At 35.3% G+C, this 15,929-nt stretch overlaps 2 protein-coding genes across 2 annotated transcripts; both read left to right on the top strand.

Annotated features, from left to right (window-relative positions):
- The first annotated feature begins 2,965 nt into the window (after window positions 1–2,965).
- LOC107538189 (olfactory receptor 6C2-like) lies at window positions 2,966–3,901 on the top strand. The gene has a single exon (XM_016214351.2). It carries the CDS (start codon window positions 2,966–2,968, stop codon window positions 3,899–3,901), a length of 936 nt encoding a protein of 311 aa, XP_016069837.1.
- Window positions 3,902–14,213: 10,312 nt separating this feature from the next.
- Window positions 14,214–15,155, top strand: LOC107538195 (olfactory receptor 6C70-like). The gene has a single exon (XM_016214358.2). The coding sequence runs from the start codon at window positions 14,217–14,219 to the stop codon at window positions 15,153–15,155; it is 939 nt and encodes a 312-aa protein (XP_016069844.2). The 5' UTR covers window positions 14,214–14,216.
- Window positions 15,156–15,929: the final 774 nt, after the last annotated feature.

Raw genomic sequence — 15,929 nt, 5'->3', positions numbered from 1 at the left:
AAATATGCACTAAAGAGACATAAATGTAAAACTAAGGAGGTAAAAGTCTTAATCTGCAGAAAAGATGAAATCCTTAAATGTAGACTGATCAGATGAATATTCCATCTGATAGTCCATATTGTTAAGGCTCAATGGCACCAAAACCTGTATCAAATAAAAGTGTCAACAATCTTGGGAAAAGGCACATGATACATTGCAGTAATTTCAGTGTAGATACAAATACACAGTCACACAGTGAGTTGAAGGAAAAGGTGATACAAAATTTATTAATCATAACTTGATAAATGATTACAAAAGTTCTAAATTATCTCCTTTTTTCTTAATATTTTATTTCCAGGAATTATGAAATTATGCAATAATGTTTATAAAAAGATACTTTTGCAGACATTGTAACAATTATAGAAAACAAAGAGATACATAAAAGTGTGTCAGAAATTGATTTAAAAGTTGTGGTACATTCATAAATCTATTTCAATGTAAGTGAAAAAAAATTTTTAAATATATATCTTTATTGATTTCAGAAAGAGGAAGGAAGAGAAAGAGAGAGATAGAAACATCAATGATGAGAGAGTCATGGATCAGCTGCCTCCTGCACGCCCCTGACTGGGGATCAAGCCCACAACCCGGGCACATGCCCGGGTTGCGGGCTCGACCAGTGACTCTTTCATCATTGATGTTTCTATCTCTCTCTCTCCCTCTTCCTCTTTCTGAAATCAATAAAGATATATTTAAAAAATAATAATAATACAAAAATAAAGAGGGATTTAAAAACTAGAGTCACACAAATATCCTGGGTTGAAATTAAATAGAATAAAATAAAATGAAATTAATTGCATTTATCTTATCCAAATGTAAAAATTTTATATTTTAAGATGACTAGCCTGTGAAAAAATTACATATTCATATATGCAAACTCCTTGACCTTCAGTTTAAATATCTTACAGATTTCCTCTAGAAAACAAAAAAATGGCCACCAAGAAAGATACAACTATTTATCTGCTTGAAAACTAAAGCAAGGAAGAGATGCCAGTTAACAGTTTGGTCAGCAGGGAAAGTAATAACATAAGCAAAGAAGGTGATATTTCATTATATGTATGACTTTATTCACTAGCAAAACTATTGTCTCAAATGCAAAAAAATATCCTCAGTGTTAAACACAAGTAGCTATAAAATTTATAAGTAAAATCAGTGTGGCAAAGGAGTTTCAAGATGAAACTCAATAGGGCAGAATATAAGTTTGAATGTGTAGGCAAATAAATTATATATACACATACATATGTGTGTATAAGTATTTACACAACAGTATGTTTTACCATTGACTGTAGATCTAGGGTTGTTAGTTTTGGTAGCTATCCCAGTAAAAAAAGACAACAGGCCCTGATTTCAACAAACTCACTTTCTCAGAGGAAGTGCTAAAATGGAAGTAACAATTATTGTATGGAAGCACAAATGAGGACCGCTTAAAATAGACAATAGAGTTTCAAAGGACTTTCCAGTAGAAATGATGCTCAAAGTAAAAATCACATTTCTATAGTTGCATCTGGGTAGTTTGGGAGTCTGGGAAGTAAAGATGGAATGTGAAAGGAGAGAGATAGGAGAGGATTTTTTTTTTCAGACAGATAATCAATGTGAAGTGCTTATGAGAACTACCACATAATAAATTCTCAGTAAATAGAATTCATTCTTTTTATTATAAGGAAAATGAAGTAGAAAAAAGACTACATGGGTAACACAAAGCACAAGTCCCACCTGGGATTTTGAGTTCACAGCACATGAATTATCTGTAAGAGGCCAGCAAATAACAGCTGCCATCTATGAAGTATATACTATGCATCAGATTTTACTATAAATGTATTACCTCTTCTAATCATTTTAGTTGCATATGATAGATACTATTATTATTTCCATCCTATAGATTAAAAAACTGAAGACCCGAGAAGTTGGAAAACTTGCTGACGGTCATACAGACATAGGCGGAAAAGCGGGTATTGAACGATGGAGATCTCGCTGCAGAAGATCTGTTCTTAATCATGACGGTGCTGCCACTAAGGCTAAGACTGAGGGAGACAATAAAAAGATGTGCATGGAGAGTATACTTAGTAATTTAAATTTTATTTTGGACTTAGTAATAGTGACTAAAAGGTATTAGAATGTTTTCCATGCTTAACTAAACAGAATGAAAGCATAAAAGAAATGTATTTTTTCTCCAGCTCTCCATCATTGGGCCAAATATTTCTTCACATGTAGCAAATAAATCATACATTAAAATACTCTCTATATTGTATATCCAGTGGACACTGAGTGTAAATTACACACTAGCAAAGAAACATAAGGAGAGTCAGAGCAGTCATCCAACAATGTTTAAATACATGTTAAAACATAAAACAACATAAACACATTCGGCAAAATGTAAAATGCAAGTTACAGATGGACCAACAATGCCTGTGCATGGAGCCCATATTAGCTGTTACATATTTACATTTTACCATGACAAAATCTTCATGGAAAGACATGAAAAAAATATTAAATTTAAATATTCACCTTTGAGATAAGAAATCTTAGACATAAGAAGAAATCAAAATTTTGTTGAATCACAAAACATTATATAGGTCAAATCTATCCACATCAGACAATTCAGTCTTTGGCATAGATTAAAACTGAAATACAAAAGGAAACTGCAGTGGTAAAACAATTTTTTTAAATATGTTTTAAAATCTCTCACAATTTCTTAAAATATGTTTTAAAATCTCTCACAAAACTGCCAAAACAATAAAATAAAATAAAATAATTAAGTAGCAAAGCCCACCAGAGTGTTGGCAATATCAATTACTAATTTATAGAAGAAACTGCATGTGAATTAGTTTATTGTCTCTAGTGGTCACTGTTTATCTTTATCTGGCTTTGATACCACTTTATTCAAATAGAATATCCCTAAACTTTACATAAAATTGAATAAAATTCAGTGATGAAAAACCACACAATAACAACTTTCATTCTCTTGGGATTGACAGATGACCCTCAACTTCAGATTCCAATTTTTATGTTTCTATTTCTCACTTACATGTTGAGTATAACTGGGAATCTGACCATCATATCCCTCACTTTAGTGGACTCCCACCTTAAAACACCCATGTACTTTTTCCTACAGAATTTCGCCTTGTTAGAAATTTCATTTACATCTGCTTGTATCCCTAGATATTTGTACAACATAGCAACAGGTGACAGGTCAATTACATATAATATTTGTATTATTCAAGTGTTTTTTACTGATGTCTTTGGAGTAACAGAATTTTTTCTCTTGGCTGTGATGTCCTATGACCGCTATGTGGCCATCTGCAAACCCCTGCAATATGTGACCATCATGAGCAACAGAGTCTGCAAGAGCCTTGTCTTCTGTTGTTGGATGGCTGGCTTGTTGATCATACTCCCACCACTTACTTTGCTCCTAAATTTGAAATTCTGTGACTCAAATGTCATTGATTATTTTGTCTGTGATGTATCTCCTATCTTGAAGATTTCATGCTCAGACACATGGCTCATCGAGCAGTTGGTTATTGTCTGTGCTGTGCTGACCTTCATTCTGACCCTTGTGTGTGTTGTTCTGTCCTACATTTACATCATCAAGACCATTCTACGATTCCCCTCTGCCCAACAAAGGAAAAGGGCCTTTTCCACCTGTTCTTCTCACATGATTGTGGTTTCAATCACTTATGGAAGCTGTATTTTTATCTATCTCAAACCTTCAGCAAAGGAATCAGTGACTATTAATAAGGGTGTGACACTGCTAATGGCATCCATCGCTCCAATGTTGAACCCATTCATTTACACTCTGAGAAACAAACAAGTGAGACAAGCCTTCAGTGATTCATTCAAAAAAATTGCATTGGCCTCAAACAAGTAAGAGAATGTTCAAGTGAAGAAATAAAATATCAAGCTAAGCATAAACCATTAAGCTAAAAACTGTCTCATTTTGATCTGATCTCTATTCACATTAACTTTCTCCAACATTAATTGTACCCAGAATAAACACTGTACCAAGTGAGTTCACTCCTTTAATCCCCCTGCAAGCAAACCTCTTTCAGAGTAAGATTCCAATCAGAAGAGATGATAATAATTTTCTAGTAAATGGAAGCCTGATTTTACTTCTAATCTATAAAGTTTAAATAAATAAAACAAATGCAAATCAAACAAGGAAATAAACAGGTTTTTTTTATATTTTCTTGGGCTTGAAAGAAAATAATTGATTTAAAGTATTCTTCCAATCTTCCCATCAAAATATTGCTGAAAATTTTAATTGATTAACTTAAAGTTTATTGAGAGCCTAGTTCTTGAAAGGTCAAGTTCCAAGCAGGTATTTTTTCCAGATATTTTTTTAATTGGTAACATCCTTGAACTTATTTAGCTCACTTATTCTGTATTACTAAAAAATGTTTAAATTACCAAGAATTAACATGATATAATTGGAAAGGAAAGAAAACAAAAATAAAGACATACCATATAAATGTGTTTTAAATGAAAGTAGAATTTATTATCTAGTATCCTGGAGTCTATTCATAAGTATATATGCACACACACATATAAATATAAAATGATGAAATTATTTTAAAATTAAAAGATTCACAGATTATATAGAATAAATAATACCATAAATGTGAGGGAAAGCTCTTTTCCAAAAAGATATGAAATCATAGTTACAATGTCAAAATGTTAGCTGTATTTGAGGTACTTAAATAATTATTAAGATTGTGCCCTGGCTGGGTGGCTCAGTCAGTTGGAACATCCTCCCATACACCAAAGGTTGCAGGTGTGATCCCCGTTCAGGGTGCATACAAGAGACTACAAATTGGTGTTTCTTCTTCACAAAGATATCTCCCTCTCTCTCTCCCCCTCCAAAATCAATAAAAACATATCCTTGGGTGAGGGCTAAAACAATTTTAAGAAATTATTAAGAGTAACATCCCATCCTAGGAGCTGAACACTTGGAGGAGTGGAGGCATCAGCCTGAAGTCCTCTGGTCTTGTCCCTCCTGACATAGAACCATCACCTTACCAGATGGAGATGCAAGGAGACTCTTTGCAAACAAGGAAGAGAGCCATCACCAAGAATTAATTCTGCTGGCACCTTGGTCTTGGACTCCCCTGCCTCCAGACCATCAGAAACAAATTGTATAAGCCACCAAGTCTATGAATTGCAAGATGGTGGCAGATTAAGTGAAAGCTACACTGACACTCTCCCAGGGCCAAACTGGAATTACAACTAAAATATAGAAACAACATCCTGAATAATCATCTGAAGACTAGCTGAAGAGCACCCTCATAACCAAGGAGGAAAAGTGGAGACAGCATAGAAACTGGTAGCAAGTGTGGAGGCGAGAGAGGGCTGGTTGGGTTCCCACAGGTAGCAGCTAAAGGTCCAGAGGGATATCTCAGCTGTGGGGGTAGGGGGTTCCCACTGAGAATCCTGTGGCCTAAACCCCAAGCTAGGCTTCCCAGCCCAGAGCACAAAAACTAAGAAAGGTGCCCATATAACATCTGGCTGCGAAAAGCAGCAGGGTTTCTGTCTGCCAGGGAGAGATGGCTGGAAATGCAGGCACTCTCCTAAAGGGCCAACATACAAAATTTCATGTGCAGTCACTCACCTTGGGCTCTGGTGGAGGAAGGGCAGGGTGGACTGGAGCTGTGTGAGGAGAATCCAGGGTTACAGGCTCTAGAGATAGAGATCAGAGGGCAGTGATCTGGATTCCTGTGCTGAGTCATTCCCCCATACTGCAGAGCTGAACACTTGGAGGAGTGAAGGCATACATCTTTCTCAGGCAGACCTTTGCCAGCCAGCAGCTTTTGCGTTGGTGGGGAAGCAGTTGCCCCACCCACTGGAAAATCTCTCACCCCACACTGTGGAGTTTATGCCTTGCTGTGGTCTACAGCCTGAGGCTCATTAACAGACTCAGAGTAATGAGCCTGCAGAAAAAGGTGGTTCTCTGGGTGCTTTGAGTCTTTTCTTGATCTGTTTCTGGTCCTGGGGCTTGGAAAAGCAGGTTTTGATAAGCATCTTGTTCCTGTCCAAAGCCACCCATCCCCAGCAGAGGAATTTACAAGCTAGGGAATGTTGATAGCTCCAAACAGCGTCTCACATTGGCCTGCACTGGAGACCTTCCAAAAAGACTGAGAGTCCTAGCAGGCCTACCTAATACATAGAAGCAAGCCCAAATGAACAGCTAAAATAGGGAGATAGAAAAACAAGCCCCAAATGAAAGAACAAGAGAATGCTCCAGAAGAATAGTTAAATGAGATGGAGATAAGCAATCTATCACATATAGAGTTCAGAATACTGATTATAAGGATGCTGAGAAAAGATCTGGAAACTATGAAGGAAATCAAGAATGACATAGCAGAAATAAAGAATACATTGGAAGGAGTAAACAGCAGATTAGTGGAAGCTGAGGATTGGATAAGTGAATTAGAAGACAGAGTAGAAAAATCACTCAATCAGAGATCGAAAAAGAAAAAACAATTAAAAAACAGGAGGAAAGTTTAAAGGAGCTGTGGGATAACATCAAACATAACAAATTCTCATCATAGGAGTGCCAGAAGATCTAGAAAGTAAGCAAGGGTTAGAGAACCTGTTTGAAGAAATAATGGCAGAAAACTTCCCTAACATGGTCAAGGAAAAAGTCACACAAGTTCAGGAGGCACAGAGAGTCTCAAGCAAGAAGAACCCAAAGAGGCCCACGTCCAGACACATCATAATTAAAATGCAAAAAATTCAAGGCAAAGAGGTAATATTAAAGGCAGCAAGACAAAAGCAACCTGCTACTTACATAGGAGCTCCTATAAGGCTGTCAGCTGATCTTTCATCAGCTGACAGCCAAAAGGGAATAGCATGAAGTATTCAAGGTAATGACAAGCAAGGATCTGAAACCAAGAATATTCTATCCAGCAAAGCTATCATTCAAAATAGATGGTGTCATAAAGAGCTTCCTACACACAAAAAAATGTTAAAGGAGTTTATCACCAGAAAACCAGCATTGCAAGAAATGTTAAAGGGACTGCTGCAATAAGAAGTAGAAATAGAGAGAGAAATATAGGCATAAAGAATTAAAATGGCACCCTAACCAGTTTGGCTCAATGGTTAGAGCATTGGCCCACAGACTGGAGGATCCTGGGTTCTATTCTAGCCAAGGGCACATGCCTTGGCTGCAGGCTCTATCCCCGTGTGGGAGACAACCAACCAATGTGTTTCCCTCACATCAGTGTTTTGCTCGCTCTCTCCCTTCCACTCACCGCCATTTGACCCACTAATCACACTTCTAGGAATAGATCCTAAGAAACCCAAAACACCAATCAGAAAGAATTTATGCATTCCTATGTTTACAGCAGCACAATTTACAATAGCTAAGATCTGGAGACAGCCCAAGTGACCATCAGCTAATGGTGGATAAAAAAGCTGTGGGACATTTACACCATGGAATACTATACAGCTGTAAAAAAGAAGGATCTCTTACCCTTCAGGACAGCATGGCGGGATCTGGAGATTATTATGCTAAGCTAAATAAGTCAGTCAGAGAAAGACAAGTATCACATGATCTCACTCATATGTGGAATTTAATGAACAAAACATGGAACAGACTGAGGAATCTCAGAGGGAAGACATGGGTCCCAGAGAGATTAAAAAATTTATCTGCATATATGCATAACCCATGGACACAGACAATAGTGTGATGAAGGCCTAGGGTGAGCGCAGATGAGGGGAGGAGGAGGATCAATGGGGGGAAAAAGAGGGGACATCTGTAATACTTTCAACATTAAAATGCATTCAAAACATTAAAATTAAAAAAGAGGAGTTGACCCAGCAACTCCTCTTCTGGGTATCTACCTGAAAATTTGAAAACAGTTATTCGCAAAGATATATGCACTCCTATGTTCATTACAGCATTATTCACAGTGGCTGAGACATGGAAACTATGGAAGTGTCCTTCACAAGATGATTGGATAACGAAGATGTGGTACATATACACAGTGGAATACCACTCAGCCATAAGAAAAGATGGAATACTTCCATTTGCAACAACATGGATGAATCTTGAGAATATATTAAGCAAAATAAGTCAGAGAGAGAAAGTTAAGAACCATATGATTTCATTCATATGTGGGATATAGAACTGAAAGCAACAAATGAACAAAAAAGAAAAGCAAACAAACAAAAACTCATACAAACAAACAGTATGGTGATTACCAGGGGCAAAGGTGTGGGGGGTAGTAAAGGCTAAAGGGGGTCAAATAAGATTTGACTTTGGGTGGTGGGCACACAGTGCAATATACAGATCACATATCATAGAATTGTACACTTGAAACCTATATAAACTTATTAACCAGTGTCATCCCAATAAATTTAGTTTAAAAAAGCAAAACGAGAGAAAAATCAAAACCACAGTGAGATGTCACCTCAAATCTGTTAGAATGGCTATTATTAAAAAGACAAGAGATAAGTGTTGGTGAGGTTGTGAAGAAAAAGAACCTTCATGCACTGTTGGTAGAAATGTAAATTGATGTAAGCACTATAGAAAACAGTATGGAGTTTTCTAAAAAATGAAAAAAATTTAAAAAGAGAACTACTATATGACCCAGGATTCCCACTTCTGAATATATATCCAAAGGAAATTAAGTCAGGATCTTGAAGAGAGATATCTGCATTCCCATGTTTATTTCAGTATTATTTACAGCCAAGACATGGAAACAACCTAAGTGTATACGTACAGGTGAATGAATAAAGAAGATGTGAGATACGTAGATAGAGAGAGAGAATAGAGAGATGTATCTGTATATACATATATACATATATCTTTGTGATGTGATATACATATGAGAATATCTGTAATGGAATACTATTCAGCATTGAGAAAGAAGGAAATCCTGCTATTTGTGACAACAGGGATAGACCTCGTTAAAGAATAGAGTTACCATATGACCCAGCAACATGGGTAGACCTTGAGGGCATTATGCCAAGTAAGTAATACAAAGAAAGACAAATACTTCATGATACCACTTATATGTGAAATTTCAAAAAGCCAGATTCATAGAAACAGAGTAGAGTGATGGTTAACAGGCACTAGAGATTGGGAGAGAAAAAAGCTGTTGGTCAAAGGGTACTTCCAGTTAAAACAAAAGTTCTGGGGAATCTAATGTATAGCATGGTGATTATAGTTTATAATACTATATTATATACTAGAAAGTTGCTAAAAGTAGATCTTAAATGATCTCACCACCAAAAAAAAAATGGTAATTATGAAGGTGTTAGCAAATGCTATGGTGGTAATCATTTTGCAACATATAAGTGAATCAAATCAATACGCTGTACACCCTAAACACACAATTTTATAAATCAATTCTATCTCAATAAGTCCAGGAGAAATAAAACTTAACAAAGAACAAGGCAATTTACTGCCTTCTTAATTTTCTTGCCACTCCTCTTGGACATCAAAATTTGTTCAGGGAGGGAAGACTAGAAAATCTTTTGTTTAGATTTTTCTAAAATATAATAAATGTTGATATTTCAAAAACAACAAAAAGAAATTATGCTTTCTTATCTGTGCTATCATTATGAAAGTTCAAATTTTCCTTTTACTGATTCCTGCTTTTATTTCATAAGTTCAAATCTCTCAGGCTCAGTTAATAGGAGAACATAAAGTTTAGATTTATCAAATCTTTTCTTTATCATTGCAAGAACCCTACAGTCAGGAATAATCCAGAGTAACAGATAATCATGTAATGGAGTTTTATTTCCTAGTATGTTATATTAGGAATTATCAGAAACCATGCTTATTATTTGCATGGAAGAATGTCATTATTATGAAAAAAAGCTCTGCTATTTTCCTAGAAGAAGTTTCCAACCAGGAGAAGTTTCCAACCATGGGCCTCCTTTTTATTTATCTCCAAATAGCTTCACTGTCCATGTAAATATTCAGCCCTTATCATTCTATGTTGAGATATTTTTGTGAGATTATGCTGCATTTCTTTTTCACTTCACAGGCTTTTTATTTCTTTTGTGTGTGATATGTCGAGGCTTAGGACATCCTTTTTTTTTTTTTTCTTAATATATCTTTATTGATTTCAGAGAGAGGACGGGAAAGAGAGAGAGAGTTGAAACATCAATGATGAGAGACACCACTGATCAGCTGCCTCCTGCACATCCCCGACTGGGGATCGAGCCCACAACCTTGGCATGTGCCCCGACCAGGAATTAAACTGTGATCTCCTGGATCCTAGGTCGATGCTCAACTGCTGAGCCACATGCAGCTGGGCAGGACATCCTTTCTTTTAAATATTTTTAATTTTTAACATAATTGAGCTAAATACCTTAAAGTTACTAATGTCTGTCATCCTTCCTTACTAGAGGTGTTCTATGTTTTATACTCCTTGGATACAACCCTCATAGCATCACATCTTATTTCATTCAGCAATGTTTCTTTTTGGTCTTGAGATACTGCTCTGCTTGTATTGGACTTTATGTACTGAGGGAATTGATCCCCAAATCAATTAGCTTGAAGCATGCCACAACACATGACAAGGATATTCTGAATGAAAGATTTTGTTAAATGTAGTAACATTAAGGGAATTTTATAACTCTAACCTGAAATATTAAAGTAGATTATTGAATAAGAACATGAATGTGATCATGACCCACCAATTGCTCTTGTTCAATGTCTTATAGATTTTTAATAACCTCAGTTCTCAAGTAAACTGACCCTTCACATTCTATTACAGTATGCTATATAAGTTAGTTTTATTGTAATCATTAGTGTCTTGTGATTATTAATCCCAGGGGATGTTTTCTTTTGTGTTGTTTTGTTTCTTTTTCCTTCTAAGTGAAATCCCTTGAGTATGTAATTAGTTAAATGATAAAAGGACGCTCACATTTTTAGCATGTAAAATTAACAGTGAAATATCTCCCTACTTAGAGGACATAACAATGCTTTTATCAGATATTCCTGGACTTTTTCCATTTCCACTTCCAACTGTAAATAATATAAGAATGTAGTTCACTTGTATTAATAATAGATATGATATTATTTGGATGTATTCACAGTAAATGCTAGAGATTTTTCTCATCTGGGATAGAACCAAATATAGTAATTTCTACTACCCAACTCCAGAACTTTGGTTTAAGTTCAAACTCACATACAGGGGTGAGGTGGACGGTAAAAAATTTACAGAAGCACAGAATACATTCCACCTTTTTGCACTGAGTTGCAACTTAAAAATCATTTTTCTTTCAATTTCTGGCTGAAATAATAGCACTTTGAGCACATTCATAATCCACTACTCCCTGGTTTTTCCTCCTTTTTCACATCCTAGAAGAAAATACAGGAAAATACAGGAACTAAGGTAAGTGCTTTAAAGTTTGGATCTTTTCTTTTTAATTATAAATTAAGATAATGTTTGTGAAAATCAAAGGCAGATATTTATAAGTAGTTTGATTTTTTTCTTTTTTTCACTTTTAAAAAATATTTTTATTATGGTAAAATATATGTAATATTCATTCTAACCACATGATAGGGTACAACTCAGCGGCATTAAATACATTCATAGTGTTGTGTAACCATCACCACTATATCCAAAACTTTTTTTGTCTTCCCCAACATAAAATGTTTATGACAACTCTCTCTTCCCCCACTCAGAGTCCTTAGTAACCTCTATTCCACATTTGGTTTCTATGAATATGCTTATTGTAGGTACCTCATTTAAGTGGAACCACACAGTACTTGTCCTTTTGTATTTTGGCCTATCTCACTAAGCAGAATGTTTTTAAGGGCTATCATGTTGAAGCATATATCAATATTTCATTCCTTTTTATAGCTGAATAGTATGTACAGGCCACATTTTGTTTAATCCATTCATCTGTTGGTGGACACTTGAGTTTCCACTTTTTGCCAATTGCAAATAGTGCTGCTATGAACATTGAGCCCTGCTTTCGATTCTTTAGATATGTACTCAGCAGTGAAATTGCTAGATCATGTGGTACTTCTACATTTAACTTTCTGAGGACCTCCCAAAGTGTTTTCTGCAGTGGCTGCACCATTTTGCATTCCCACCAGCAATGCACAGAGTTCCAATCTCTTCACATTCTTCCCAATGCGTATCGTATATTTTTTAATGATTTTATTGGCTATTTGTATGTCTTATTTGGAGAAATATCTATTCAAGTCCTTTGCCCATCTTTTAATTAAATTTATTGGGGTGACATTGGTTAATAAGATTATTTTGGTTAATTTTACATCTTTTTTGGTATCAAAATATAAATTTAATATAGCAATGGATATGTTAAGAAAAAAAACTAATGAAATGATCTCTAGAAAAAGAGAAATCTTCACTCACTCCATGGCCATCATCTTGCCACAGTTTACTTATCAATTACTTTTTGCCTAATTACATTTTCCTAAAGAGATATTTTTCATTCACTAATAAAAATAGGAGTTATGAAGATGCTGATTACAAGAGAATAGATGTAAAAAATAATACATTATTTTTATTTAGTAACCAATAAACACAAAGCAGCTTTAGACACAGAGGATATCATAAATTACTCTAAATCCTTTCTCACTTGATTCTGAAAATCACTGTGACATTGAGACAAACCCCCTGAACTAAGTTAAATTTTTTTTTAATCCAACTAGGAAAAAAACTATTAAGGAAGCAACACATATTTGTTCTAAGAAGGCATAAATTTTAACATGAAACTGAGAAAAAGAAATATAAATTATAAAATGGTAAAAATTTTAAGTATATGGTAGATTTGAACTGAAGAGTTGACCATATTGAGAGAGTCATCCCCAGCAGTCCAAAGTTTCACAGATAAAGATAATTCTAAAGAACAGAGTGCTTTTTTTTCCCCTCTTATTTGTATTTTGGACTTCTTTTTGTCTCTTAGGGATCATGTTAATGGTAAACTCCACATGGAAATAGTCCAACTTGTTCATAATCTGGCTAACAAAGCATACTGGAGGAAGAGGTCAAAGAGAAAAACTCATGACACAGGTATTACAAACAACGTAACTGATTTCTAATGTGTGCTTAGGGAGTTGAAAGATACACTTTAAAATTTGGTTACAAGAGTTTGTATAGTTTTGAATTTATAGAATTTCTCCTTTTCATTTATATTTATGCTCTAAAGTTGTTTTTCTTAAAAGATATCAATTTTCAAAATTGCAGTCTTATAAGTAAAACCTGAATAGATACCTTCCTTAATTTTGTAGAGAGAATTTTAGCTTTACATACAAGATTGGACAAATGATATGAGAACTTTTTAATCTCTAAGATGCTGTGACTATATTTATCATTTTTAGGTACCATATGCAATTTTCTGATTTGCCACCCATTGGCATGGATTTTAAATTATGTTATTATTGCCATTCATGAAGCAATAGCATATATTGGAGTGAATCATAATATATTGTGTCATGTGCTCTTTCTTTTAAAAAAATATGTGTGCCCTCCTCACACACAGTTTCCGTAGAAAAATGAATTCACAAACCTTCTGAAGTCTATCCATGTACTCATGGCTAAGATCTTGTAATGGATATTCAGTATGATAAGGTTAAAAAGAGTAAAGGTTTGGGTTTCATTCTCAACTGAATTACTAACACAGTACTTCTCCGATGTGTATTATAGAAATACAAATGCCTAGATTTCACCCAATGTATCTCAATGGGTTATCTGGATTGTGTCTTGGGAATTTGTCTTTGTTAAAGATTCACCAGCTGGAAAGCAAGGTGAATATATATATTCAATTTATATCCCAGACAAAGTCTTTAATTTGAGCCTCAATTTTTTCTTTACAAAGTGGGGATAGTAATACACTACTTAAAGAGGGTTGTTAGAGATATTAATTTTAAAAGTATGTGAATCTCCAAATATAGTGCCTGACACATTGCTGGTGATCAATGAATGTTAGCTTCTCTCTCTCCTTCTTTGTTCTTTCTTATTGACTCAAACAGCTAATCCTGACCATTGTTTTTTTTTTTACTTTTTTTTGTTGCTGACACTATTACAGATGTCCCCATTCCCCCCCCCCCTTTGCCCACCTCCACCCAGCCCCTGTTCCCCCCTTGCCTCTGGCCATGATCCACTGTTGTCTGTTCTATGGGTTATGCATATATGTTCTTTGGCTAATCCCTTCATTTAACTCTGTTTGTCTAGCTTTGATAAAAACCAGTGAGAGAAATGAAGAACCATTCAACGCAGACAGAGTTCATTCTTTTGGGTCTGACAGATGACCCTAAGTTGCAGGTTGTTATTTTCCTCTTTCTATTTTTTACCTACTTATTGAGTGTGACAGGAAACGTAACCATCATCATTCTCACTTTGCTGGATTCCCACCTTAAGACACCAATGTATTTCTTCCTACGGAATTTCTCCTTTTTAGAAATCTCATTCACAACTGTTTGTATTCCAAGGTTCCTGGCGAGCCTTGTGACAAAGGACAGAACTATTTCTTATATGAGTTGTATGACTCAGTTATTTTTTTTTATCTTTTTGGGAGTAACTGAATTTTATCTTCTGGCGGCCATGTCCTACGACCGTTATGTGGCCATCTGTAAACCTCTGTACTACACCACCGTCATGAGCCATGGAGTTTGCTATCAGCTTGTACTCAGCTCTTGGGTAACTGGTTTCTTGATTATCTTTCCTCCAATGATCTTGGCACTCAGGCTGGAATTCTGTGCTTCCAATGTCATTGATCATTTCATTTGTGATTCGTCTCCCATACTGCAGATCTCTTGTTCAGATACACATTTCCTAGAGCTAATGTCTTTTTTCTTGGCCGTGCTGACACTAATGGTCACCTTGACGTTAGTGATTCTTTCCTATGGCTACATCATCAAGACAATTCTCAAATTCCCTTCTGCTCAGCAAAGAATCAAAGCCTTTTCTACCTGCTCTTCCCATATGATTGTAGTTTCCATCTCTTACGGTAGCTGCATCTTCATGTACATCAAACCATCAGCAAATGACAGAGTGACTTTAAGCAAAGGAGTAGCTGTGCTCAACACCTCAGTTGCCCCCTTATTGAATCCCTTCATTTATACCCTAAGGAACCAGCAAGTGAAACAGGCCTTTAAGGACACGGTCCAGAAAATTGTATTTGCTTCAAACAAATGAGAAAATTCTAAAAAGCATAGGAAAAAATGAATAGAAGTGCTGCTCTTTTACTCTTTTTTACTTTGTCTTTCTCTGTACATATTTTCAGATTATATTAGCAATTTCAAACTGCTTGGGGCCTCCTTCCATGCTATTATTTCAGGCTAGGAATTTGATTCTGCAAACTTTTATCAATTTCAGAAATACAGAATTTTATTTTTTTATTGATTTTAGAGAGGGAGGGAGAGAGAGAGAAACATTGATGTGAGGGAGACACATTGATTGGTTGCCTCCTGAACACACCTTGAATGGGAATTGAACCATAATCTAGGTATGTGTCTTAATGTAGACCTTCCAGTACAAGGGATGACAGGTCCAACCAGCTGAGCCACACTGGCCATGGCAGAAATGCAGAACTTTAAATGTGATATTTTTATAGATCGTATTTTATGGAACAAATGTTTTCAATGAAGCTCTGTATAAGCTTGCATATTAGCTGCCTTTCCAGAGTTTGGCATATAAATGCAATGTTTGCCGTTAGAATTATAGTTTTAGGACAAGAACAACTATTTGAAAGAAATCACAAAATCAATTGTGACAAACAGTCAAGAAAATAGTTCAATGATAATAGATACAGCATTATGCACGTGGGAATATTATATTTTATAAGTGTCACTTTTTAAAGTGTGAGCATATTGCACAAATTATAAAGTCAAAATAAGATATAATTTATGATAATTTATTTTATAAAATACTTTTTCATTCAGTAAGATAAATTTCTATCCTTGTGTACAT

Source organism: Miniopterus natalensis, chromosome 2, assembly GCF_054644295.1.
Source record: "Miniopterus natalensis isolate mMinNat1 chromosome 2, mMinNat1.hap1, whole genome shotgun sequence".
Classification (NCBI taxonomy): Eukaryota; Metazoa; Chordata; class Mammalia; order Chiroptera; family Miniopteridae; genus Miniopterus; species Miniopterus natalensis.
Note: the sequence above shows the minus strand (reverse complement) of the source record. Positions and strands in the feature narration are given on the sequence as shown.